The sequence below is a fragment of the Marmota flaviventris genome, chromosome 12 (genome assembly GCF_047511675.1).
Source record: "Marmota flaviventris isolate mMarFla1 chromosome 12, mMarFla1.hap1, whole genome shotgun sequence".
Taxonomy (NCBI): Eukaryota; Metazoa; Chordata; class Mammalia; order Rodentia; family Sciuridae; genus Marmota; species Marmota flaviventris.
Genome location: NC_092509.1, coordinates 60,528,125 through 60,554,536, shown reverse-complemented (window position 1 = coordinate 60,554,536; position 26,412 = coordinate 60,528,125). Strand labels below are relative to the sequence as shown.

Genomic DNA, 26,412 nt, shown 5'->3' with positions numbered 1-26,412 from the left:
GGAAAAATCCTACATCACATGGAAAATGAACAATATGCTACTAAATGATCAATGGGTTACAGAAGACATAAAGGAGGAGATAAAAAAATTCTTAGAGACAAATGACAATACAGACACAACATACCGGAATATCTATGGGACACAATGAAAGCAGTTTTAAGAGGGAAATTCATTTCTTGGAGTTCTTTCCTCAAAAAAAGAAAAAACCAACAAATAAATGAACTCACACTACACCTCAAAAACCTAGAAAAGGAAGAGCAAAACAACAGCAAATGTAGTAGAAGACAAGAAATAATTAAAATTAGAGCAGAACTCAATGAAATTGAAACAAAAAAAACTATTGAAAAAATTGATAAAACTAAAAGTTGGTTCTTTGAAAAAATAAATAAGATCGACAGGCCCTTAGCCATGCTAACGAAGAGAAGAAGAGAGAGAACTCAAATTACTAACATACAGGATGAAAAAGGCAATATCACAACAGACACTACAGAAATACAGAAGATAATTAGAAAGTATTTTGAAACCCTATATTCCAATAAAATAGAAGATAGTGAAGATATCGATAAATTTCTTAGGTCATACAATCTGCCCAGATTGAGTCAGGAAGACACACACAATTTAAACAGACCAATAACAAAGGAAGAAATAGAAGAAGCCATCAAAAGACTACCAACCAAAAAAAGCCCTGGAAAATAAGATACTTGGGAATCAACCTAACAAAAGAGGTGAAAGATTTATATAATGAAAACTACAGAACCCTAAAAAGAGAGATAGAAGAAGATCTTAGAAGATGGAAAAATGTACCCTGTTCATGGATAGGCAGAACTAACATCATCAAAATGGCAATATTACCAAAAGTTCTTTATAGGTTTAACGCAATGCCAATCAAAATCCCAACGGCATTTCTTGTAGAAATAGATAATGCAATCATGAAATTCATACGGCATTTCTTGTAGAAATAGAGAAAGCAATCATGAAATTCATATGGAAAAACAAAAGACCCAGAATAGCAAAAGCAATTCTAAGCAGGAAGTGTGAATCTGGAGGTATAGCGATACCAGAGTTCAAACTGTACTACAAAGCAATAGTAACAAAAACAGCATGGTACTGGTACCAAAACAGGCGGGTGGACCAATGGTACAGAATAGAGGACACAGAGACCAATCCACAAAATTACAACTTTCTTATATTTGATAAAGGGGCCAAAAACATGCAATGGAGGAAGGATAGCATCTTCAACAAATGGTTCTGGGAAAATTGGAAATCCATATGCAACAAAATGAAACTGAATCCGTTTCTCTCGCCATGCACAAAGGTTAACTCAAAATGGATCAAGGAGCTAGATATCAAATCAGAGACATTGCGTCTAATAGAATAAAAAGTTGGCTACGAGCTACATACTGTGGGGTCGGGCTCCAAATTCCTTAATAGGACGCCCATAGCCCAAGAGTTAATAACAAGAATAAACAAATGGGACTTACTTAAACTAAAAAGTTTTTTCTCAGCAAGAGAAACAATAAGAGAGGTAAATAGAAAGCTTACATCCTGGGAACAAATTTTTACCCCTCACACTTCAGATAGAGCCCTAATATCCAGAATATACAAAGAACTCAAAAAATTAAACAATAAGATAACAAATAACCCAATCAACAAATGGGCCAAGGACCTGAACAGACACTTCACAGAGGAGGACATACAATCAATCAACAAGTACATGAAAAAATGCTCACCATCTCTAGCAGTCAGAGAAATGCAAATCAAAACCACCCTAAGATACCATCTCACTCCAGTAAGATTGGCAGCCATTATGAAGTCAAACAACAATAAGTGTTGGCGAGGATGTGGGGAAAAGGGTACACTTGTACATTGCTGGTGGGACTGCAAATTGGTGAGGCCAATTTGGAAAGCAGTATGGAGATTCCTGGGAAAGCTGTGAATGGATCTACCATTTGACCCAGCTATCGCCCTTCTCGGACTATTCCCTGAGGATCTTAAAAGAGCTCACTATAGGGATACTGCCACATCAATGATCATAGCGGCACAATTCACAATAGCTAGACTGTGGAACCAACCTAGTTGCCCTTCAATAGATGAATGGATTAAAAAATGTGGCATCTATACACAATGGAGTATTACGCAGCACTAAAAAATGACAAAATCATAGAATTTGCAGGGAAATGGATGGCATTAGAGCAGATTATGCTAAGCGAAGCTAGCCAATCCTTAAAAAACAAATTCCAAATGTCTTCTTTGATATAAAGAGAGCAACTAAGAACAGAACAGGGAGGAAGAGCATGAGGAAAAGATTAACATTAAACAAAGACGAGTGGGGGGAGAGAGAAGCGAAAGCATATGGAAATGGTAGGAGACCCTCAATGTTACACAAAATTACATATAAGAGGTTGTGAGGGGAAAGGGGGGGGGGACAAGGGAGAGAATTGAACAACAGCAGATGAGGTAGAGAGGGAAGATGGGAGGGGAGGGGAGGGTGGATAGTAGGGGATAGGAAAAGTAGCAGAATACAACAGTCACTAATATGCCATTAGGTAAAAATTTGAGGCAAATTTGGGTAAAATTCTGCAATTTGTATTTGGGGTAAAAATGGGAGTTCATAACCCAATTGAGTCAAATGTATGAAAGATGATATATCATGAGCTTTGTAATGTTTTGAACAACCAATAAAAAAAATAAATAAATAAATAAATTAAAATGTACAAATTGTTAGTACAGTTTGCTGAACTTTCACAAAGTGAATACACCTGTATAACTAGTATCAGATCTAGGAAAGATATGATCAGCCTCCTGGGAGTGTCCTTCCCTCCACCCTATCCAATTCACTCTTCCAAAAGATAGCAAACGTTGCTAACTTCTAACACCAAGTATTAGTTTTGAATGTTAAGAATGACTTTTCTCTGCCATGGTGTCTTCTGATTATGATAAATACTTACTGCTAGTAATATCAAATTTCTTAATATCTTCCTTTATAATCAGTGCTTTTAATGTCATATTTAAGAAAACTTACCCCACTCCAAAATCATAAAGGTATTATCTTGAAAGCATTTTATTGTTTTGCCATTCACACTTAATTCTATATGTCACACAGAATTATTGTCTATGGTGTATAATAGGAGCTTTAATTTCATTCAATTTCACATAAATACTCAATTGTCTCAGCACTACTCATTAAAAAGACTGACATTTTCCACCACTGATCTGCAGTCCCACCTCAATCATAAATCATGTGGCAATCACTTTCTGAGTTTTCTATTCTGTCTTACCGGACTGTTTATCCTCTTACCACTAATACAGTATCTTAATTCTATAGCTGTATAAAAGGTCCAGGAACTACAATAAAAATTCAGATGAGTTTCAGAAACAGTCTATCTTTATAAACTGCTTCTTCTAATTTATGAACTAGTATATATCTTTACATTTTAAAAATCATAACATTTATTTAATAGAACTTTATTTGACCTAAAAGCCTTCAGAAATAAAGACCTACAGATCCAGGGAAAACTCCTGTTTTTATGTTTATGTTCCATGAAGAATGGATGGCCATTTAGAAATGACTGGAAAAGGGGGTGTGAGCTAATGGTAAAAGGCTGCCAGGGTCCCAGCAAGCCCTGTCTGGTCAGATTCTTCTTGGCCTCTCTGTATAGCCTTCTTTCCTTCTGGACCTAAGGCAGGTCCTGTCTGGAATGAGGGTTTTAAGGGAGTGGGGAAGGGAGGGTAGGGGGACAGGAAGGGAATAGCAGGGAGGGAAGGAAAGAGAGAGAGAGAGAGAGAGAGAGAGAGAGAGAGAGAGAGAGAGAGCGCGCGAGAGCGCTTTCTAGGTTTTATGACTGGCTTTGGGAGAGAAGGGTGAACGGACAGGAGGGCAGGAGGAGGGCAGAGGCTTTGCTGCTGAGGTTGCTTTTGGGATTCCAAACTCCTTCAGTTAGAAGTTCTCAGCAGGCCAAAACCCCACCCTTTGGGCTATCATATTCTGATCTGACCCTGCCCACCTTCCCCCTCTCCCTCCCTCCTCCTCCCTTTCTCCTTTTAAGAAGGGAATGTATAGATCTTTCCATCTTCTAAGATCTTCTTTGATTTCTCTCTTTAGGGTTCTGTAGTTTTCACTGTATAGATCTTTGACTTCTTTCGTTGATTCTCAAGTTATCTTATTTTTTTTTTTTTTTGAGGTTATTGTGAATGGAGTAGTTTTCCTCATTTCCTTCTCAGAGGCTTTGTCACTGATATACAGAAATGCCTTTGATTTATGGGTGTTGATTTATATCCTGCTCCTTTGCTGAATTCATTTACTATTTCTGGAAAGATCTACCTTGCTCTTGGATAGGCAGAATTAATATTATCAAAATGACCATACTACCAAAAGCACTATATAGATTTAATGCAATTCCAATCAAAATCTCAATGGCATTCCTCATAGAAATAGAAAAAGCAATCATGAAATTCATCTGGAAAAATAAGAGACCAAAAATAGCTAAAGAAATCCTTAGCAGGAAGAGTGAAGCAGGGAGTATCGCTATATGAGACCTTAAACTATACTACAGAGCAATAGTAACAAAACCAGCAAGGTATTGGCACTAAAACAGACTGGTAGACCAATGGTACAGAATAGAGGACACAGAGACTAACCCACAAAATTACAATCATCTTATTTTAGACAAAGGTGCCAAAAACATGCACTGGAGAAAAGATAGCATTTTCAACAAATGGTGCTGGGAAAACTGGAAATCCATATGCAACAAAATGAAACTCATAACTCTCACCATGCACAAAACTTAACTCAAAATGGATCAAGGACCTAGGAATTAAGCCAGAGACTCTGCGTCTAACAGAAGAAAAAAGTAGGCCCTAATCTTCATCATGTGGGTTAGGCCCCAACTTCCTTAATAAGACTCCTATGGCACAAGAATTAAAACCAGGAATCAATAAATGGGATGGATTCAAACTAAAAAGTTTTTTCTCAGCAAAAGAAACAATCCATGAGGTGAACAGAGAGCCTACATCCTGGGAGAAAATCTTTACCCCTCACACATCAGATAGAGCACTAATCTCTAGGGTATATAAAGAACTCAAAAAGCTAAGCACTGAAAAAACAAGTAACCCAATCAAAAAATGGGCCAAGGACTTGAACAAACACATCTCAGAAGAGGATATACAATCAATCAACAAATATATGAAAAAATTTTCAACATCTCTAGCAATCAGAGAAATGCAAATCAAAACTAAGATACAACTCCAGTCAGAATGGCAGCTATTATGAAGACAAACAACAATAAGTGTTGGAGAGGATGTGGGGAAAAAGGCACACTCATACATTGCTGGTGGTACTGCAAATTGGTGCAGCCAATCTGGAAAGCAGTATGGAGATTCTTTGGAAATCTGGGAATGGAACCACCATTTGACCGAGCGATTCCTCTCCTTGGACTATACCCAAAGGACTTAAAAACAACATACTACAGGGACACAGCCACATCAATGTTTATAGCAGCACAATTCTCAATAGCTAAACTGTGGAGCCAACCTACATGCCCTTCAGTGGATGAATGGATTTGAAAAAATGTGGCATATATACACTATGAACTTTTTAAAAAGAGAATAAAATCATGGCATTTGCAGGTAAATGGATGGCGTTGGAGAAGATAATGCTAAGTGAAGTTAACCAATCCCCCCAAAACAAATGCCAAATGTTTTCTCTGATATAAGGAGGCTGACTCATAATAGGGTAGGTAGGAGGAACATGGGATGAATAGATGGATTCTAGATAGGGAAGAGGGGAGTGAGGGAAAGGGAGGAGGCAGGGGATTAGCCTCCCAATGAATGTGGAATGAATGTGATGGACATCATTATCCAAAGTACATGTCTGAAGACACAAATTGGGTGTCAACCTACTTTATATACAAACAGAGATATGAAAAATTGTGGTATATATGTGTAATAAGAATTGTAATGCAAAAAAAAAACAAGTACATGTATAACGTGAATTGGCGTGAACATACTTTATACAAAGATATAAAAAATTGTGCTCTATATGTGTAATAAGAATTGTAATACACTCCATTGTCATGTATTTAAAAAAATAAAATCAATAAAAGAAAAAGAAGGAAATGGGGAGTGGGTAGGGAAAAACTGTGGAATGAACCCAAACTAACTTTCCAATGCTCATATGTGAATACACTATAATGAAACCCATCATTCAATATCTATAAGATAACTAATTTTAAAAAATGTAAATAAATAGATCAGTAAAGTGGATGAAAGGGAACAGTGGGAGGGAGGATGGGGAGGGTGAAGGGACTGAATTGGAGCAAATTATATTCCATGCATTTATAATTACTACAAATGAATCTAATGTCTAATGTTCACTATTATGAACAAATGAAAAAAAGAATAATGACTTCACTGTTTTTATAAAATGCATTCTCATAAACAATTCAATCGCGAGAAATGAAAAAAATAAAAGAGAATGTACAATTCAACATCTCACCAACCATAACAATTATTAAGTCACTCTTCCATCTTTTTCCCTAATTTCAAGATTGCTCCAGTTTCCTTTTCCTTTTGATATTCTTTTATTTCTTTCAACAAAGGTTTATTTTCTACATAAAATTCTTATATTTCTTTTGTTGAATTTATAATAACGTCCTTGATGTTATTTAATACTACTATAAATATTATAATAGTTCATTTTCTAAGCAACTATTACTAGTTTGAGATAGAATTGATTTGTCTGTACAGATTTTATATCCAGGAACCGCATTATCTTATTAATGAGTTATGAATAGGTTTTTTTGCATATTCTCTATATATTCATAAATATGCAAATAAAGAACATCCCCCCTTTTATATTTCATTTTTCTTGTCCTAGTGCAGTAGCTAGGGCTTCCAAAACAAGGCTGATGAAAAGAAGTAATAGACACTCTTGTTTTGTTCAAATTCACCATTAAACGATTTTGGGCTGTAAATGTCATGTAGCCATGTTTTATCAAGTTAAGGATGTTTTTCTGTTCTTTGCCAAGAATTGTTTAAAATCAAGGCTGTATTTCAAACTTAACTGAAAACTTTTTCTGCATTATTGACAACATTATGAAATCTTTCCCCTTAATCTGCTAATGTGAACTACCTTGATAAATTCTGCTAACAATATATTTTGAAAAATCACTCATTAGTTCATGGAGATTTTCTAAATTATTTTCTACAGCATCCTATGTATCATAGTTTATTCAGTCAATCTTCATATGGCAGTTACATTATTTCTAACTTTTTATCATTATAAAAAACACCTCAACAGAGAATCTTGTGTATATGCAAGTGTTTCCCCCTCTTTTTCCTGTATTTTGGGGGTGCATCTTCAGAGTAAATTCTCAGGAATGGGATTGCTAAGGAAAAAATACGTACTTATATGTTGTTAGAGAATGCTCAGTTCCCCTCCAAAGGAACTGTACCATTTTTCTATTCCCACCAGTGATTAATAAGTACCTATTTCCCCTAAGACTCACCAACAGTAGCTTTAATTTGTTTTTTATTAAAAATAAAGTTGAGTATCTTTTTATACGTTTAACGGGTATTTTTAAATGTGTGTGTGTGTGTGTGCACGCTCGCGCGCTCGCTCATGTTGTCTGTTCCTCTCATGTATTCTGCTTTGGTTATTACAATTAAAATTTTTCTTTATATATTAAGAATGTTGGGTTGGGATGTAGCTCAGTGGCAAAGTGTCTGCCTTGCATTTGCAAAATCCTGGATTCGACCCCCAGTTCTAAAAAAGACAAAAAAAGAACCCCCCCCCAAAAAAACCCCAAGAATGTTATCTCTTTTATGTCTTACCTCTTTACTACCTTTTTTTGACAGTCAAAAGATGATTGCTTTACAACTTTCAAAGTCTTTTTGATGTTAAGATTATTTTTTTTCCAAGTTGATATTAAACTTGTTGTTACTTTGGGGTGAGTCAATTTTATAACCTGTCATCATCTAGATCTTTCAGTTGAAATGGTAGGGCTGATGCTACATTCCTTACCAACAATCTTTTTGCCTGAGACTACACAGTAAGGTTTAATGTAATCATTATACTTCGAATAATTTAATATGGAGGCAGTGATTTCAAGTCTGAATTTCTTGTTTAATTCAAGGTAGAATGTCAAACATTGTGCTCCATGATGAAGGAAGCTGACTGTAATTAAGATCATAGATTACATAGAAAGGTGCCTATTTAAGGTGTTTCAGAATGGTCTATGATGTGCTCTCTCTCTGCATGGTCAACTCCTACATACTCAGTGAGTCCTAAATCTGGCTAGATTTATTGAACTCCCTCAGTCCTTCTTTTTGCCAACCTATGACATTGGTGCACATCTCTAATCATAATCATGTGCTTTTGGCTCTGTCTTGCTGACTACACAATAAGCATCCTGAAAGGTGTGGGAACTGTTCCTTTTGTAGTATGCACAAGGAATAAACAGATCTTTGTTGAAGAAATATTTTATTGAATGAATGACTGAATTTCCAGTTCTAGAGGTTATCATGCTCTAGTAAACAAATGGCTAGAGAATCTATATCAATGAGTGAAGAAATAATAAACATAAATGAAGATCAAATACTAAAATAATACCATACCATCTATAGCTCCCAGGTTAGATGAAAAAGGGTGCATGTTTTTGCATCAAAGATAAAACCATGATAGTTGTAAATTGAGCCAATGCATTAAAAGGAAGATTTCTAAGTGAAGGATTAACATATCCAATTACATAGTGTAATATGAGAACAAGTCAACTACATTCATAAAATTCAAAGACTAACAAGGATAAGAAAGAAATCACTACACACAATCCAGTGTGAACTGTGCTATTACAGCTAGATCATCTGCTCTCAGATCTAGAGCAAAGATCAGAAGAAATGTTCTTCCACATGGAATTGCTATGTAAATAAGAAATAGCTAACACTTGTGAGTATTTGTGATGTGCCACATACTATCCTAATCCTCTCATCTAATCCTCACAACAATAGTTTAGTTCTATTTTTCAGAGGTGAAAAGTGAGGCATAGAAAAACAAATTATCCATAATCACACAGCAGTTTGGCTACAGAGTCCATGCTTTTAACCATCATGTCCCATTTTAACATCTTTATTTTAATTGTCCCTAAAGCCTTAAAAGGAACTGCAGGAGAACCTCCCCATCTCAAGCTTCTGCAAAGTTCCTTTTGCCATGTAACATAACAGTCACAGGTTCCCAGGATTAGAATATAGACATTTTTGTGAGGCCACTATTTATGCCTCATACTTTTAAATATGGAAAACTCTAAATGGCTACAGCTGTCCAAACCAAGTTTTCAATAACATCCCAGGGATGTTATTGAGCTGTCACTAAGAACTCCAAGTAAGGGAGTGATTAAAAAAGAGTAACATTTGAACTTTGTACACTGGGCAATGCACATTCACAGGAATGGACAGAGACTGAGTAGCCCAGATAGCAATATGATAGGTCTTTAACACTCATATAGCAGTGAGCAGCAGGACTGTGTTCATTTGGTTAATTCCACTTTCAGTTTTTACTGCAAGACAAAGGAAGCCATTGGTAGTTGGTGAGTCCCAAGTTGTACTGAACACAGAAAGCACGTCTTTTTCTGACTTATCTGCCCCAACCACCTCTTATGCACCAACCAGAGCAAGCATGCTCTCACTGGTGTCAAAAAGAGTTGGAAGGACTTACTCGATTCAGTGTGATTTTCTGCGAGAGGAAGATTCTAAGCCTAAACCTAAAGACAACTCTGATAAAGTAATGACAATGAATTAGAAGGTTTGGAACCATTTCACCACACTACTGTAATAGGGGACACCAAAAAGTCCATCTTGTTGATGGAAACTGTTTATTAACAGGTGGTACTTGGGTAAAAACTCAAGTTGCTCTATTTCATTGTGCTTCATCTGTGGAAAACAATTTATGAAGGTAGCTATGGATCCCCCAAATGGCTGTTTGTTAAACACAGACAAGTTCGCTCAAGAATGTTTTAAAAACTGTGTAAAAGCGTCTGACCTAGCCAAGAATGTTACAGCCACTGCCACTGTGGAGAGGAAAGGGAATTGTGCAAGTAAGGCCTCTGCCTCTGCTGGGCACCCCACAGCACTGACACAGACCAAGCAATGAAGCACCACTCTACCTGCAACAGTACAGAAAAACAATGGGAGAGCATCTGAAGCCCCCCACCCCCTGCCCACAACTTCTTTGTTCCAAGAGGATGCTGAGAAAAATGAAGGTCTGAGTATCAAAAGTAGGATGGCCTCACACTCAATAGTCTCTGTATAGCCATAGAGATCATGGAGAATCAGACAATGAAAGGACCACCAGCCTGAGGATGAGTCTGGAGTGACATGGATATGAAGGTCAGTGGGATCCTTAAGACCCTGTCCTCACATGCAGAAGAGGAAGTCATTTTTTTTCTTTCAACTTTTTATTTTTGCTTTTTAAAAATTGCTATTGTTTACATCTCATATCATACCATAAGGACAATTTCTAGTCCAAAATTGGAAATGGCATGACAGTCTTTGTTCCAAAACACTACATTATTGTCTAGGTCAGAACATTAAAAGAGGAAAATTACCAAAGATTATATTTTTTTAAAACACTGATTTGAATTTGCTTATTGAGTAATTTCATTTGCTTGGCTTTTTACATGATATTGTACAAATGTTTGTCACAGGCATTTACTTCAATAAGAGGTGAGTCAGTCTTCATTTTGCCTTGGTGCTTGGTGAATTACATGTCATGAATAAGGAGTACAAAATTTTTTGTCCATACTTTTAGGACAGAGATGTACCTGATATCTAAAATGTAAACTAAGCATTATCATATGTATGTGATTATATATGTCTTCTTTGTTTTAGATTTATCATACTTGTAATTAAATTCAGATGTCTGATACTACCAATTCAAAGTCTGTCACACACTTTTTTTAAAGTGCACATTTCTTTGTAAATGCAATAAAATATATATATAAAATAATATTTTCTATTATTTTGGGATAATTTTAACATAATTTAAAATAATGGTATTGTCAAATCATTATTTGGTCATAACATTTTGTAGATGGCACAAAACATGAAATGGGTCTTAAAAATCTAGCAAGAGAAAAATTTTGCAATTTGTACTGCACATCTGCAATTTGTACACACATACAAATTGTGTGAAAATATGAAAACACATGCACAATTTCTTTTGGTTGGTAACTGACTAGTAGTTGAGGAACTGCTCCAACCTTTCAAGATAAAGAGTAAAATCATAAGAAGTTTGTTCACTTTGAAATTATATTAAAAGTTGGATAAAAATCTTAGAGGTCATTAGCATTCAAATAATAATATTTCTAGGTCTGTCAAAAATTATATCTGATTAAAGTTGTTTGTATATAGGTTATATGAGTATATTCTTGTTTTTATTTTCTTTATTGACTGGTACTAGAAATATGTATTTTTCTGTGTTCAGAAATATGTGATTTGGATAATGGCTGAATTCTTAAGTGTCACCATCATATCTGGAAAAAAATAATAAATACTCTCACAAAACCTAAGATGAATCAGTGGGTATATGCTTCATACACAGATGCCATTTAGCATGCAAGGAAGAGTTACTACAGGTGTTGGGTTAAAAATTTGAGTGGCCAGAGCACTTTCAAGAAAAAGCAGGCCAGATGTTGCTTAGAGCCTTGATGAAGAGCCTACTCAATAGACATTTCCTATGAACCAATTTCTGCAAAGCTCTGGAGAAAACCTTTTGACTTCAAGTGACAAGATTCATGGATTAAAAAAAAACTGAGCCAGACATAGTGGTGCATGCCTGTAATCCCAACAACTTGGCAAGTTAAGGCAGAAGAGGCCAGCTTGGGCAACTTAGCAAAACCCTGTTTCAAAATAAAAAAATAAATCAAAGAGCTGGGGATGTAGCTAGGTAGTAGGGCACCCCCGACTTCAATCCCAGTACTACAAACAAACAAGAAACAAATTACAAAAAAGAAATCTTAAAATGTTTCCAAAACTGCTTGAGAGTAATAGAATATTAACAAGCCTTAAAACTATTGAAAAACAGCTAGGAGAACTACCAGATAACATTGAATGGTATTTTCCTTTCCTTTCAATATAAGTACATGACTGGATGAGGGACTCTGGCTCTGACTGTTCGGCTCAGTCTGAGAATTTAAGACTTTGAGAGAAAGGAAGTGCTCGGAGAGCCAGAGTCTAACTGCACACTTTGGTGGTATTTACTGCTTAACCCTAGATATATTCTGAAATTCTGTGAAATAAGGATGCCCTAATATTCATGGAACAGCAATGAATATTTTGTTGCAGTTTTCAACTTCCTATATGCATGGGTAAGAAAAAAACTGCACTTTAGCTGAAAATGAAATCCATATTTGTTTAACTCTCAAGTTCAACTCAGAATTGAATATTTATGCAGGAAAGAAACAAGTACAGGTTTGATATTAAAGAAGTAAGATTCACTCTTCATTTTGAGTTTCAAAAAAACATTTTTTGTACATATCTAAGACTATATAAAAGATGAATAACCAATACAAATTTAGAATAATGTTGAGATTGCTAGGCTTACATTTAGGTCATTCAGAAATGTTTTTTTAAATTTTGTCTAAAATTGTGTCATGGCTATTTGTGCATGTGGTACTAGGAAACGAATGTAGGGCTTCACACAGGTGAGGCAAGCACCCTACCACTGAGCTACATCCCTAGTTCTTTCTATTTTGAGACAAAGTCTCTCTAAGTTGCCCCCACTGGCCTCAAACTTGCAATCCTCCTGCCTCAATTTCTCAAGTAGCTAGGATTATAAGCATATAATCCTGGCCAGCTATTTTTTTTTAATTTGTATTACTCTGGTTTATCATTTAGAAGCTTTAATAATCAACATGATAAATAAATTTTCAGGTAATAAATAATAGGTTATAAATTTTTATCCTCTATTTAAATGAAATCTACTGAGATTACCTTAAGAAAATTAAACTACTATTTGGACTTAAGCCAGTTAGTGTTTAAAGCAGTGCACAAAAGTTACTGTTTGTCTTATGAGAATTGAAGGCTTTGAAAATGATATTAATGTCAAAGAAAGGTTTAACAATTTTTTATTCTTTTCAAGAAAGGTTGGATAAAAATCCATTTTTTATTTTAAATGGGAATAAACTACTCTTGGTCATACCATATTCACATATTATACTTCATCTCATTAGCTTAACAGTAGTAGTGTTTAGCATGTGTGTTTGTCAAAACTCATAAAGCTGCACACTAAAAAAGATGCCTTTTATATATGTAAGGGACACCTTAATAAATCTTTTTTAAAAAGATCACAATAAGCTAGATGCTATGGTACAAGCCTGGAATCCAGGTGATTTGGGAGGCTGAGGCAGGAGGATCCCAAGTTTAAGACTAATCTCAGCAACTCAGTGAGGCCCTCAGCAACTAAGTGAAATCCTGTCTCAAAATAAAAAAATAAAAAGGGCTGAGGATGTGGCTCACTGGTAAAGTACCCCTGTGTTAAATCCTCAGTACCAAAAAAAAAAAAAAGGTACAACAAACTTACAATTATATAAATTACATAAAATAAAGGTAATAAAAATGTTATAATTCTTAGAAGCACCCTGCCATGATAATGTAGACACAACAGCCTTATCATGAATGAAATCTTGGATGTCCACAGTATAACAACTTTTTTCCCATTCTACAATTAAGTTAAAGGTTAAATTGTCCTTCAATGACATTTTCAATTTTATAATGACACAGGCCCTGGAAAATATGATCGCAAATCAAATATAGCCAATTGAACTATATGTACTCTTTCTTACTTTGAGGAAAATAATTCAGGGAATAGAAGGGTTTAGTGAGCTTTCTGTATCTCTGAAATAAAATACCAAAATGCTATATCAGAATACAAAAATCTAATTACTTTGGGCTTAATCTTTCATAGCAAATAGACTTAATTTACAGAGTTTCTTTTCAACTCAGCAACCTGAACCCCATAAAGACCTTAATCTGTCCATTTCATGACTTACATCATCTGCTTCAAGGATCTTGTCTGCTACAGAAGTATAGCTAGTGAACAAATAACCAAACCAGAAATTTATAGAACTGGAATCTATTTCAATTACAGCATGTGGTTTGAAAAGGAAATAAAAAATACAGAAAAATTTTAGCAAATTTATTTACCTCATCATCTCAGCAATCTTGAAATTTCCTACAAATATGACAAGTAAAATATAGCTCTTTCTTCATAAGGACAAGCAGATTGGAAATAATTACCTTGTACCAAAGAAACACTAACAATAACATTTTATAGTGACTGTAATTTTTCCAATAATCCTATGGTGTAGGACTGTTAGCACCATTTAGAGGTGATAATGAAAATACAGTAGCCGCCACTACCCCAGCAAATGAAAAGTATCATGCCAAATGCTTTGTATGTGGTGCCTTAATTTTCATTGTAACCCTATGAATTAGGCATTGTCAACATCTGCTTTTATAAAGAATTAAGTACAGTCACTTAACTACTGATTGGCAGATGTTAGACTCAAAAGCGCAGGTATCTTGTTTGTCTAAGCCTATACTGTTTATATTTCAAACGTCTTCTACCAAAGAGTATTTAAATTACTGGAATATGACTTTAATTATGAAGTTTTCTGGATGATATGTATATTATATTTAATTATACCATAAAGCATAGAGTCTTTTAAAAAAATGCATCACAACAGTACAGTGTTATTTCTACACTTCCAAAAATGAACTAGTTCATCAGAAGTAAAAACTGTGCACTGTATAAGAACAGAAGAAAGTATAGAAGTGGAAGAGGCAAATAATTTACTCAGGGTGCTTGACTAGGGTATTTTACAACCTTGTCAAGATCTTCCACAAATAAAAAGGACTTGCTATGTATTCTTTATTTCCCTGTTAAGGGCAACTGTTTAGTATCTATTCCTCCAGGTCCAGGTTTCACAATCATATATGATTATTTAAAGAACAGCTAGATACATAAAGAAAAGAATTAACATAGCAAACAGTTACTCTAGAAAGCCTACTTACAATGTTGGTCCATGGGAACCTGGATTTCAGCAGGATTCCCATCATGCCCTGTTAAGAAGATCACTGTGCCTAAACCGTCCATGCAAACAATATGGTTTGTGCTGAACACTTGCTTTCTTCCTGGAGTCTGTAGTTTTGGTTCAGGCTAACCCCAATAAGTGTCTTGTGCACTGAATCTCTACAGTGCTTCCCCAATAGACAATATTTTTCATTTCACAGGTGTGAAAGAATGTTGAGAGAATCAAGTACATATTTGACTCTGCTGGGAGAGGACTCTTAGAAGTTTGGTTTCCTCTGGAATTTACCTGTGTGCTTTTACCCTTTGCTGATTTTGTTCTTGTGTTTTCTTGTTGTAATGACTCAGAATACAACTGTGAGTACAGCTATATGCTGAGTCCTGTGGGTCTTCCTAGCCAATCACTAAACATGGGATGTTTTGAGGATCCCTGACACAAATAGTAAGATTCTTTCACAATAAACCGATAGCTACCGCTAACAGAATGGCCATGGTAATTTGCTTAAGATTGGCAAACCTGGAGATGTTTTACCCGCCACTAACTAGTACAAAAGTAAGTTCCAAACACCTGACCTTGAATTATATAATGTACATTTTTTGTACCCACCAGGCACTCTAGCAGGAAAAGAATCAGGAGACCCTGCTCCAGCACCACCTTCTTCTTCATCTTCTTCAAATTCCAAATGCTCTTCCTCACCAGGGGCTAAAATTCTCCTATATAAAAAAGGACAGAAAAATTAGTGAGCTACTCCACTTAATACACCAGTTAACCCTCATAGCCACTAACTTCCCAGATAAGATGCTGATTATTAGGTTAATGTTGATATAAATGTCAATCATCTCATTGCTACCAATGGTATCAGTCATATCACCAATACCAAATTTGATAGAGAAAAAAATCCAGAAATATTTGAAAAACAGGCATAAAATAGATAATAAAATCAGAAGACAAAATATGGATGCTTATTTATTTACCTTAATGGGACAGGCTGAACATCAAATGGAAATTCTTTATTATATGTGAGAATATTCTTTAGGACTAGAATAAAGACATAGACAAACATTAGTCTTATATCTTATATCTTAGTTTTACATGTTATATAAGTCTTATATATTAGTTAGTCTTATATGTTATATCGTAAATTGATACTTTTAATCATATTTTATAGTGTATTAACTACACATTAATATATGTACTTTAAATTCCGAGCTTCACTATCATTTCAAGACTCTGCAATTGACTACTGAGTGTCTTAGCAAAATAAAAATGTCCATAGTGGACTGCAGGTACCAGTATTTTCAGAGCACTGTAAGATCTCCAAGGAAAGTCTCAGAGCCCTCATAGAAAATGAACCATAAAATAGTTCTCCAATATACAAGGTCCTAGACGATATGGGGTACCAGTGAAAGAGAATACCCCTTCTCCTGAAGTATTTTAATTAAAAGATTGATACTGAAGATGACTAATTAAAGAGAAATAGATAATCACATCTTATTCTTTATCCTAAGTAGATTTCCCTCAATACTTATCACACTGGTAAGGTTTGTAGCAGCAAGGTTATAATTCTAACATTCCTTTTATGATGAAATTTATTGTATATGTGTGTGTGTGTGTGTGTGTGTGTGTGTATATATATGTATATATATATATATGTGTGTGTATATATATATATATATATATATATATATATATATATATATATATATTTTTTTTTTTTTTACACATGTGTACACACACATACACATACACAGCAGACTTTCTCCTCAGGGAAGTCATCAAACAACATAATGCTATCACCTCTTGTGTCCTGGTTGATTACTTTCTGGCATGTAAGCCTACAGACAGATGTTCTACAATTCTATCTGTATCTGGAAAAGTATTTTATGAAATTTATTGTTTAATTTCCCAATTTATGGGTTCCTAGTGACTACCTGCAATTATTTCAAGGTGAATATTTAGTATTATTAATTGGGCAACCCATGGTTTTTACTCTAATTACTCAGACTTTAATTTTGGAGTCTTGCAGATTTGAGTTAAAAGGAGTATGGCATATTGGATTCCTAAATAAGGAAATTCAAAAAGAACAGGTTGTAATTACATAACTTATTCCAATAGGAGTCAATCATCCAGTGAGAAAGAAGTTGGAAACTTGTACCTAGATTCTCATTACTCACTCTTATTCTCTCTCCCTTTAGCTCTTCCTCATCCTTTATCTCTTTCTTCTTCTCAACAAATGCATACCGAGTACTCACAATGTTCCAATCACTGTTTTAGGTGCTAAAGATACACAGTAATCAAGAACTCATATTTGGACCTTAGACCTTACTAAGGAAAAGTAGACAATAAATATGCCAACAAATAAACAAGATAATGTAAGATGTGATTAGTGGTATGAAGGATACAAACAGGATGCTGTGTAAAAGCAGAGGGAACTTGGTAGAGTAGCTAAGGTAGACAGGGTGCCTTTCAAAACTAAACTGTAAGAAGACATTTGAGCCAAGACCTGAGTTGAAAGGAATCATCCACAAGTGGCTCTAGCATAAGGACTTCCCAGGTATTAGAGAACAGGCTGGAGCAACAACAAAGGTTCCAAGTAGGAAACAGTTTGCCTTATTCAAGGCACAGAAAGGACTGTGGGAACTTAAGTCTGACAAGCAAAGGGGAAGCAGCAGGAGATCAAAGTAGAAGGTTTAAATCAAAACCTAGCCCTACAATTATAACAATAACTTGAACATTTACATAAATACTCTAATCTCCCCAGTTCTAAAATGAGAATGCTACTTCCTTTACAGGCTATTGAGAGAATTACAGCCTAAATAAATGTATACAAAATGGCAAGGGAAAATCTAAAATGGACATTCACTCTCTCCATGACCTTCTTGATCTAGTTGACTAGAATCCTAATATTTCTTATCTCACTAAGAAGTACTGTTTATTTTTTAATACAAGAACATCTTTTCTATACTTCTACATGATCATTGTTACTAAACTATTAAGTCAACTCAATATTAATAAGTAATATTAATAAATATTGATCACTTACACAACAATGGAATAGATACCAAGAATGGGGAGCAGATAACGAAAAGATCATGTCTCACTCATATCAGAAACAAAAACACAGAAATGATCATATTGTAATAAGAGTTCAATGAAATGGGCAAAAAAAATCAACCATTAAAAATGTATATAACAATAATTTTTAAAAGTTGATCCTGTTATAGTGGCATGTGTCTGTAATCCCAGGTACCAAAAGCCTGAGTCAGGAGGACTAGAAGTTCATCTGCCTAAGCAACGTAGGGAGACCCTGTCTCAAAATAAAAATAAAACAATAAAAGGGCTGGGGTTGTAGTTCAGTGGTAGAGTGCTTGCCTTGCACATGTGGCACTGGGTTCGATCCTTAGCACTACATGAAATGAATAAATAAAATAAAGGTATTGTGTCCATCTACAACTAAAAAAGTTTTAAAAAATAGAAATAAAAAGGACTGGAAATATAGCTCAGTGGTAGAGCACCCCTGGGTTCAATCCCCAGTACGTCAAAACCAAACAAACAAAAAAGTTGAAAAATATCTTGGTTATTAAGAATATCTTGGCTGAGTGTGGTAGTAGTGCACACCTGTAATCCCAGAGGCTTAGGAGGATTAAGAATTCAAAGCCAGCCTCAGCAAAAGTGAGGCATAAGCAACTCAGTGAGACCCTGTCTCTAAATAAAATACAAAATAGGGCTGGGGATGTGGCTCAGTGGTTATCTTGCATTTGTATTGTAACAGAATAATTAAATAGTATTTTCTTTTCTTTGGTATCAAAGCTCTAAAGAGGAAGTATTTGCTTTAGAATAATAGCTTTGTTATATTATTTTTACAAGTTAAAGTATTATCAAACATTTAATTTATGTGAATAGCTTTAGAACTAAAAAAACAAATTGTGTTTTACTTTCTATAACTGTAGTATAGGTTTACATTTTCAACAACTATGGAATAACAGATTCTATTGTTCTTTTAAAATAGCTTAAACTTTACATAGAGTTTTCTTTCTACCAATACTAGCAATGATGTCTCAGGAGGATCTGAAGAGGAGCTTGAATTTTACAAAAGATATTATCATAAGTATGAAGCATGTCATGGGTTGGAGATTCATTGGCTGATTTGGTAGGACTTACACACTTTGGATCACTACATGGCAGACATCTGATGCTACTCCACCATGGAAAATTCAGCACTCCCAGCCTTTCTCTTGGAGCACGGACCTACCCTTTTGAAGCTAACCCTCAAAAGATGACACACAGGCAAATATCAAAATGCATTCTGCTTTTGTGACTGACGTGTTTCATTTTTGTGGTAGAAAAATGGGCAGCTGCCTCAATTTTGAAAGGTTATTTTTTAAATTATAGGAAAAGATTCCTTCAAAACATTCAAATCTATTTAAGTCAACACAATCTTGCCAAGTTCATACTACATTTAAAGCATTCAATAGGCTCTGGGGTGGGGGAAGAGTCCATTCATAATCTTTTTGAGGACTGAAACAAATACAAGTGAAAATAACACATGTGAGAGTCTGACAATGGATAGTTAAAATGATCCTATACAGGAGAGGAGGCAGAGTTTAATTATGCCTCTATAGAGACAGCAGAGAAAGCTTTCAGGGAGAGGTGGGATTTCTGTGAAGCCCTGAAGGGTGGCTTAATAGAAGGGAATTTTGCAGGGTGATGGTGGGGAGATATGCTTGAGTAAGCAGCAGTACATTACTGCAATTAACATAAGAAAAAATGGCTCAGACTTTCACAATCATAGTTTTAGTATTTTCAGACAGAATATAAAAGATTTCAAAATGTTGAAGTAAAGAATACATAAGCCTAATAAACCAGCCAAGAGCTAGGGATGTAGCTCAGTGGCAGAGCATTTGCCTTATATGGGCAATGCCCTGGGTTCGATCCCCAGCACCCCACACGCACAAAATTAAATTTAAAAAAACTTTTAAAAGAAAGGAAACCAGTTAAGTTCAACATATTAAAAGTTAGAATTCACTATTTTTCCTTAGAAGAGGCTTAACTTTTTAAAAAGCAAGCTTGAATAAGTATACTTAATCTGAAATATTACTAAATACCAATTTGTAGAAAATATTTAATTCCAACTCAATAATTAACTCACAACAAGTGCCCTGCTTGGATAAATTCCAAATTACAGAGTCTACCCTACTGAAATACAGAATACTTATTTATGTTTCTTTGAGAAGCAACAGCAAATTAAAATCATCTAAAAAGATAACTATCAAGAAGGGAAAAGTACAAATGAAAAACATTATATAAAGTATAATAAAGTGAATCTCCAAAATACTCTTTCCATTTCTATTCAAAATCTTTTTTAAAAAGCAAAAAAGTAATAGATTTTAACCTGATCTTCGACTAATATATGGGTCAATAATTTCTTAGGAATTTGAACTGGAGAGCTGTACTTAGGAATGATGTAGTACAGCACCACTACAGGTATTAATAACAGCATAGTGAAAGAACCGGTCCAGGTGACCCTAAAACTCATTCCTGGGATTTACAAGCTAGTGTCGGTGTTGTCCTTAGCAAAATGTAACTGAGAGGATTCGAGTGCTTAGCATATAGATGCTATTCTAAAAAAAAAAAAGGGGCAATTAATGAAAGATCTTGTGAGGCAATAGAAGTACTTGAGCATGCTCAGAGGAAGAGAAGAGATAATAAATATATGAAATAAACATCCACAGTCTTTACAGCCACTCTGTGTATCTATAAGATTCTTAAATTTTGTTTGGAAACAAACAACTAATAGGAAATAGTGACTGAATAAGAAGCCAAAATCCTAATTATTTTTATCATAAAAAAATGAGGGCTGGTGACGTAGTTTACTGGTAAAGCACTTGTCTAACATGCCCAAAGCCCTTGGTTCAGTCCCCAGCATCATCTCTCTCTCTCTCTCTCTCTCTCTCACACACACACACACACACACACACACACACACTCACACACAAACATAATTTTCAGTAGAACCACCGTATAAACAACTGTTGCAATCTTTTATTTAAAGCCATCAATGTGTTTTTCTCAAAATAATCTTATATGTAGCCAGTCATAAAAGATCATATATCATATGAGTCCATTTAAATAAAATGTCTACAATAGGACAATTTATAGACAGAAATCAAACTAATGGTTTCCTAGGGCTGGGAATTGGAAGGGATTTTAGGGGGATGGCAAGAAGTGAATGACTGCTCATGGGAATAGGGTTTCTTCTTGTGGTGATGAAAATGTCCTAAAATTGATTGTGGTGATGTCTGCATAACTCTTCCAATTTACTAAAAAAATTGAATATGATACGTTAAATTGGTGAATTGTGCTTTATATAAATTATATCTCAATCTTATACAAACTATTTATTAATGCTTTTGAAAAATAAAGTTTTAGGTACAAAAAAACCCAAAAATTTGTGAGAAATATTACATTGATTAGTATCCTTATATACATTGGATATAGGCATAAGAACTATTTCTGAATATAAGTTGTGTCTCTTATAACATCTCCAACTCTTATGATCTAGGGCTGGAGATGTAGCTCAGTGGTAAAACGCTTGCCTAGCATGTGTGAGGTCATGGGTTTGATCCCCAGAACCACAAAGAAAAAAAAAAAACTTTATGATCTGGATTACATAAAGTAACCAAAACTATTAAAATGACAGAGTTCATCAGAATTCTTGCCATATTCAGAAGGATGGTGTTCTGAAGAAATGAAATATGATCATCTAAAACTGTGGAAAAGCCACCAGAATCACAACAAATCTGCTATGCATTCCTTTGTTGTTGTCTGTTGTTGTTAACTTCTCTTTTCCAACCCAAACAACAGAAAATCAGATCCCCTTCAGTATACTCTGAGAATCCTTTTTCTACCCTGGATCTGTAATACAATCACATTTCAGCTATCTCAATAATATATGTCTTTGTTAGAATTGCTATAAATGAATTAGATATTGGCAGTTTGTGAAATTTATAGGAACATTCTATTTAGTTCTTTTTTGGCAGGGGGTACTGGGATTGAACTCAGGGGCACTTGACCACTGAGCCACATCCCCAGCCCTATTTCGTATTTTATTTAGGGTCTCACTAAGTTGTTTAGTGCCTTGCTTTGCTAGGGCTGGCTTTGAATTTGATATCCTTCTGCCTCAGCCTCCCGAGCGGCTGGGATTACAGGCATGCGCCACTGTGCAAGGCTCTCTTTAGTTCTTAAATTAATTTTTTACCTCTTACTCAAAGCATGTTTACATTAAAAGGATTGCACTAGTGTGAACTGAGATAGACTGACAAATGTTCTGAGATTTAGGCCCTGCTCAGTTACTGGCGATTGAAGTGAAACAGGACAAACAAATCATTTCATTTCTTTCCTCAATAGAGAATGTGACCACAAGTCTGAGACTCCTTTCTGTTTGAAAATGCTTTGATTTTATGATTCCCTACTTAAAAATCTTACTTAGTTGGATAAATAAAATCTACTATTCCCTAGTCACATAAATGCACTGAGATGTGCAATCTTATCTCAATAAAAAAAGAGTACAGGAGCTGGGTTATAGTTCAGTTGGTAGAGCATTTGCCTTGCATGTATGAGGCATTGGATTCGATCCTCAACACCACATAAAAACAAATAAATAAAATAAAGGTATTGTATCTGTTTACAACTAAAAAAATTTTTTAAAAAGGCTACATTAACTTACATTCATTCAGTTATTCACACTGTGCCTTTGCCCATACTGCAGACAGTTCTAAGAGAGCAATAATTTGAAACAGTAGAAGGCTTTATTTGGGAATATCCTAACCAACAAGATAACTGAAGGAATTTTTTACTTTTTAAAAGTTTTGAAGAAGGGAAAAAAATGGAGACAACAAAAAAACACTTTGTAATGCATTCCCAACATTCAGACTGTAGTTTTCAATAACATGTAATGTGAATGGGCATTAATGACTGTAACCTTATATTCTCTACTGGACTCTACTGAAAATGTTTATCAAAATAATTATAATCTTATTAAAGCCATTAAGACAAATTAAAGGTTAATTTGGATATTTAGATGAAGTACAACATATATATTCTATAATAAAGATTAAATCCAAATGGTAATTAAAAATGCAAATATTGTAGGAATTTTAAAAGCACCAAAAAATAAGAGAAATAAATCCAATCACTTTCTGTGCTAAACAATCTTAATATTCACAACAGATAAAACTCTCTTCCTAAAGGAATGTCACTAAAAAATATAAAACAAAACTTACTTGGTTCTAGCTTCTTCAGGTCCTCCAGTTTAAATTCTTCCTGGGACTGTGTGGACTAAATTTAAAATATGCATATTATATCTTTTCATTACAAAGATTTCACTGCACCCTATGTCTTTTAAGTGGCAAGAATCAAATATTTAAAATAAATATATTTCTTGCTTTAAAGGTAGAAAATGAAAAGTTCCAAACTGAATTTTGGAATATTCAAGCTAATAGAAACAGAAAAAATTAAAATCATATCTTTTATTTCTACAGTGTACAAAGTATGAACTAAATCATTTAAGTGTGAGTTCAACTGATCAATTCCAATTGTTATAAAACCCTTCTGAGATAATATTGCTTTGGGCATGAATGTCTAATATCTTATCAGAACAATTTAGAATAATTAATTTAAAAAAATCCATTTACCTGTAAAGCTGCGCTTCGCAATTCCAAGCATGTTGCAATTTTGCCTATGGTTTTCTGTAGGGAAAAAAAAAATGCTATAAATCCCAAGATAATTTTAATTGTCAGTTACTAAAATCAAGAATTTTTATTTATAACAGATCTATAGGGACTGGGATTTTAGCTCAGTGGCTGAACACTTGCCTCACATGTGTGAGGCACTGGGCTCGATCCTCAGTACTACATAAAAAAATAAAACAAAACAAAATATAGTGTCCATCTACAATTTAAAACATTTACAAAAGAGATCTATACTTCTTTAAATAAATTATTATTCCTTTTCTAGCACCTTGCAGATTTTAGAGAAGAGAATCAGAAGACAAAGGGCTGAGAAGTGGGAGAGAGATGAGTATATATTCTCTTCTAAACTAATATGCCACAACCAATTCTAAATCAAGTTTGGTTTGATGATAGGTCTAGATATGATTTAAAGGGCAACAAAGATAACCATTATGGAAAGCAGGGTGGAGGTTCCTCAAAAGATTAAAAATTGAACTACGATATGATCCAACAATTCCACTCCAGGATATATGGCCAAAGGAAAGGAAATCAATAAGCTGCAGAGACACCTGCACTCCCATATTCATAGCAGCACTATTCCTATTAGCCAAGAAATGGAAACCTAAGAGTCCATCAACTGATAAATGGATTAAAAAAAAAGTGTTATATATACATAATGGAATACTATTCAGTCATAAAAATAAAGAAATCCTATCCTTTGCAACAACATGATGGAACAAGATCATTATATTAATGAAGTAAGCCAGGCACAGAGACAAGACCCACAAAATCTTATTCATGTGGAATACAAAAAAGTTGATTTCATAGAAGTTGAAAGTAGAATGGTAGTTACCAGGGGTTGGAGCCAGTAGGGGTGGGTGGGGGGATAAATAAATGCATCCTACATTTCAAAAGAAAAAAGAAAAAATTTTGAAAGTTTTTAAACATAAGAAATGATAAGTGAGTAGAAAATGTTAACTGGATTTAAATATAACACAATATATACATGTATCAAAACATGTTACCCCATTTATATGTACTATCTTTGTTATCTGTAAGTTAAAATATTGACTTTATTTATTTTAAAAAATAGCTTTTTTTTAGTTGTAGATGGACATAATACCTTTATTTTATTAATTTGTTTTTATGTGGTGCTGAGGATTGAACCCCAGTGCCTCACACATGCTGGGCAAGCAAGCACTCTACCACTGAGCTACAACTCTAGCCCCAAAATACTAACTTTAAAAAAGAAAACAGAAAATTAAAAAGGGGGAGGGCAATGAAAAGGGATTTTTGACATCTTCCCTTCCAACCATCTTCTCATAAAGCCTGAAATTTACTAAAAGATATCTGAAAGATAGCACAATGGTCTAATTTAATTCTGATTTAAGCTCAATTCTGACTTGTTTAAAAAAGTAGGCAATATTAACAAAATCAGTATTTGTGATGAATGGTGCAAATTTTACAGTCAATCTGTTTTTTAAAATAAGCTATAAAACAGATGTGATAGGGCACAGTCCTTGCTTTTAATATGCTCATGTTCTATTATATGTGATAAAACATATACAAAATCACTATATTAAAAAGAGAGACACTCAATCTATAAGCTTCAGCAAAATAAGTTCCTTTTATGTCCTAAAGGAAAAGAACAAGATCTATATTAGGAATCCAGTCCCAAAGACTAGGGAGGATTTCCAAATCAAAGAGTTTGGAAAATTGTCATGGTTCAATTACTTAAAATCCCCAACTGAAAGCAGAGGGGTAGGTTTGAAAAGTAAAGTGAAGTAGGGCATAGTCATTCTGAAATGGACCTTCCACAAACTCCTTGCTGAGGAATCTAGGATTTCTTTAACAATAAGTTACACAGAAGTGTGTTTTTATTGTTCTTTTTTTTTTTTTTTTTTTTTTTTAAACAGACATGCCCTTAAGAACACTGTTGTGAGCTGGACATAGTTATGTGTACCACCTACTGGGAAGGCTAAGGCAGGAGCCTAAGAGTTTAAGGCCTGTGTGGGCAACACAGTGAGACTCTTTCTAAAAAACAAACAAAAAACCCCTTGACTGTTGTGATACAGGTATGCAATGCATACATAATTTAAAGGAAAGGGGAAAAACTGAAGGAAAAATCATTTAAGTTATTTCAAACTGTCTAAACAATATTCAGAATAAGAATATGAATAGCTAAGGTGGAAATGAAAAGGGGAGATTCATGAGATTCATAAAAGAAATTATCAGGGCAGGCAGCTGAACAATGCCACTGAGACTTCTAGGTCCTTCCAAAAAAGATATTTCTGAAATGTCTTTAGGAATAAGTCTAGATCATAAAAGCAAAGAACTGTGTACATCATTTACAATGCTTACAAAATGACATATTTTGGGAAAAAAACTGACATGTTTTTCTGAATGTATTTTATGTATGACTTACAAAAAGTTTAGTAAATTGGGGATTTGGTGATTTTGTGTTTGGTTAATGTTCTTTGAAAGGTAAAAGAGGAGTAAAGGGAAGTAACAGTATTGTCCTGGCCCCTGGTGCTTAGGCTAGTGGACACTCTTCAATTACTGTATCTTCAACAAACAGCTAGGATAGCAACTCACAAAAAAAA

The 26,412-nt window shown here is 34.5% G+C and overlaps 1 protein-coding gene across 2 annotated transcripts in view; it reads right to left on the bottom strand.

The window, feature by feature from the left end:
* The window catches only part of Aida (axin interactor, dorsalization associated), a 49,054-nt gene that overhangs the window by 9,964 nt on the left and 12,678 nt on the right, over window positions 1-26,412 (bottom strand). For both annotated transcript variants that reach the window (XM_071600049.1, XM_071600050.1), the window contains exons 3-6: window positions 23,774-23,827; window positions 23,363-23,417; window positions 16,055-16,118; window positions 15,687-15,793 (exon numbers count right to left, since the gene is read on the bottom strand). In XM_071600049.1, coding sequence (XP_071456150.1) covers window positions 15,687-15,793; window positions 16,055-16,118; window positions 23,363-23,417; window positions 23,774-23,827 — 280 coding nt within the window. The remainder of the gene's footprint in view (window positions 1-15,686; window positions 15,794-16,054; window positions 16,119-23,362; window positions 23,418-23,773; window positions 23,828-26,412) is intronic.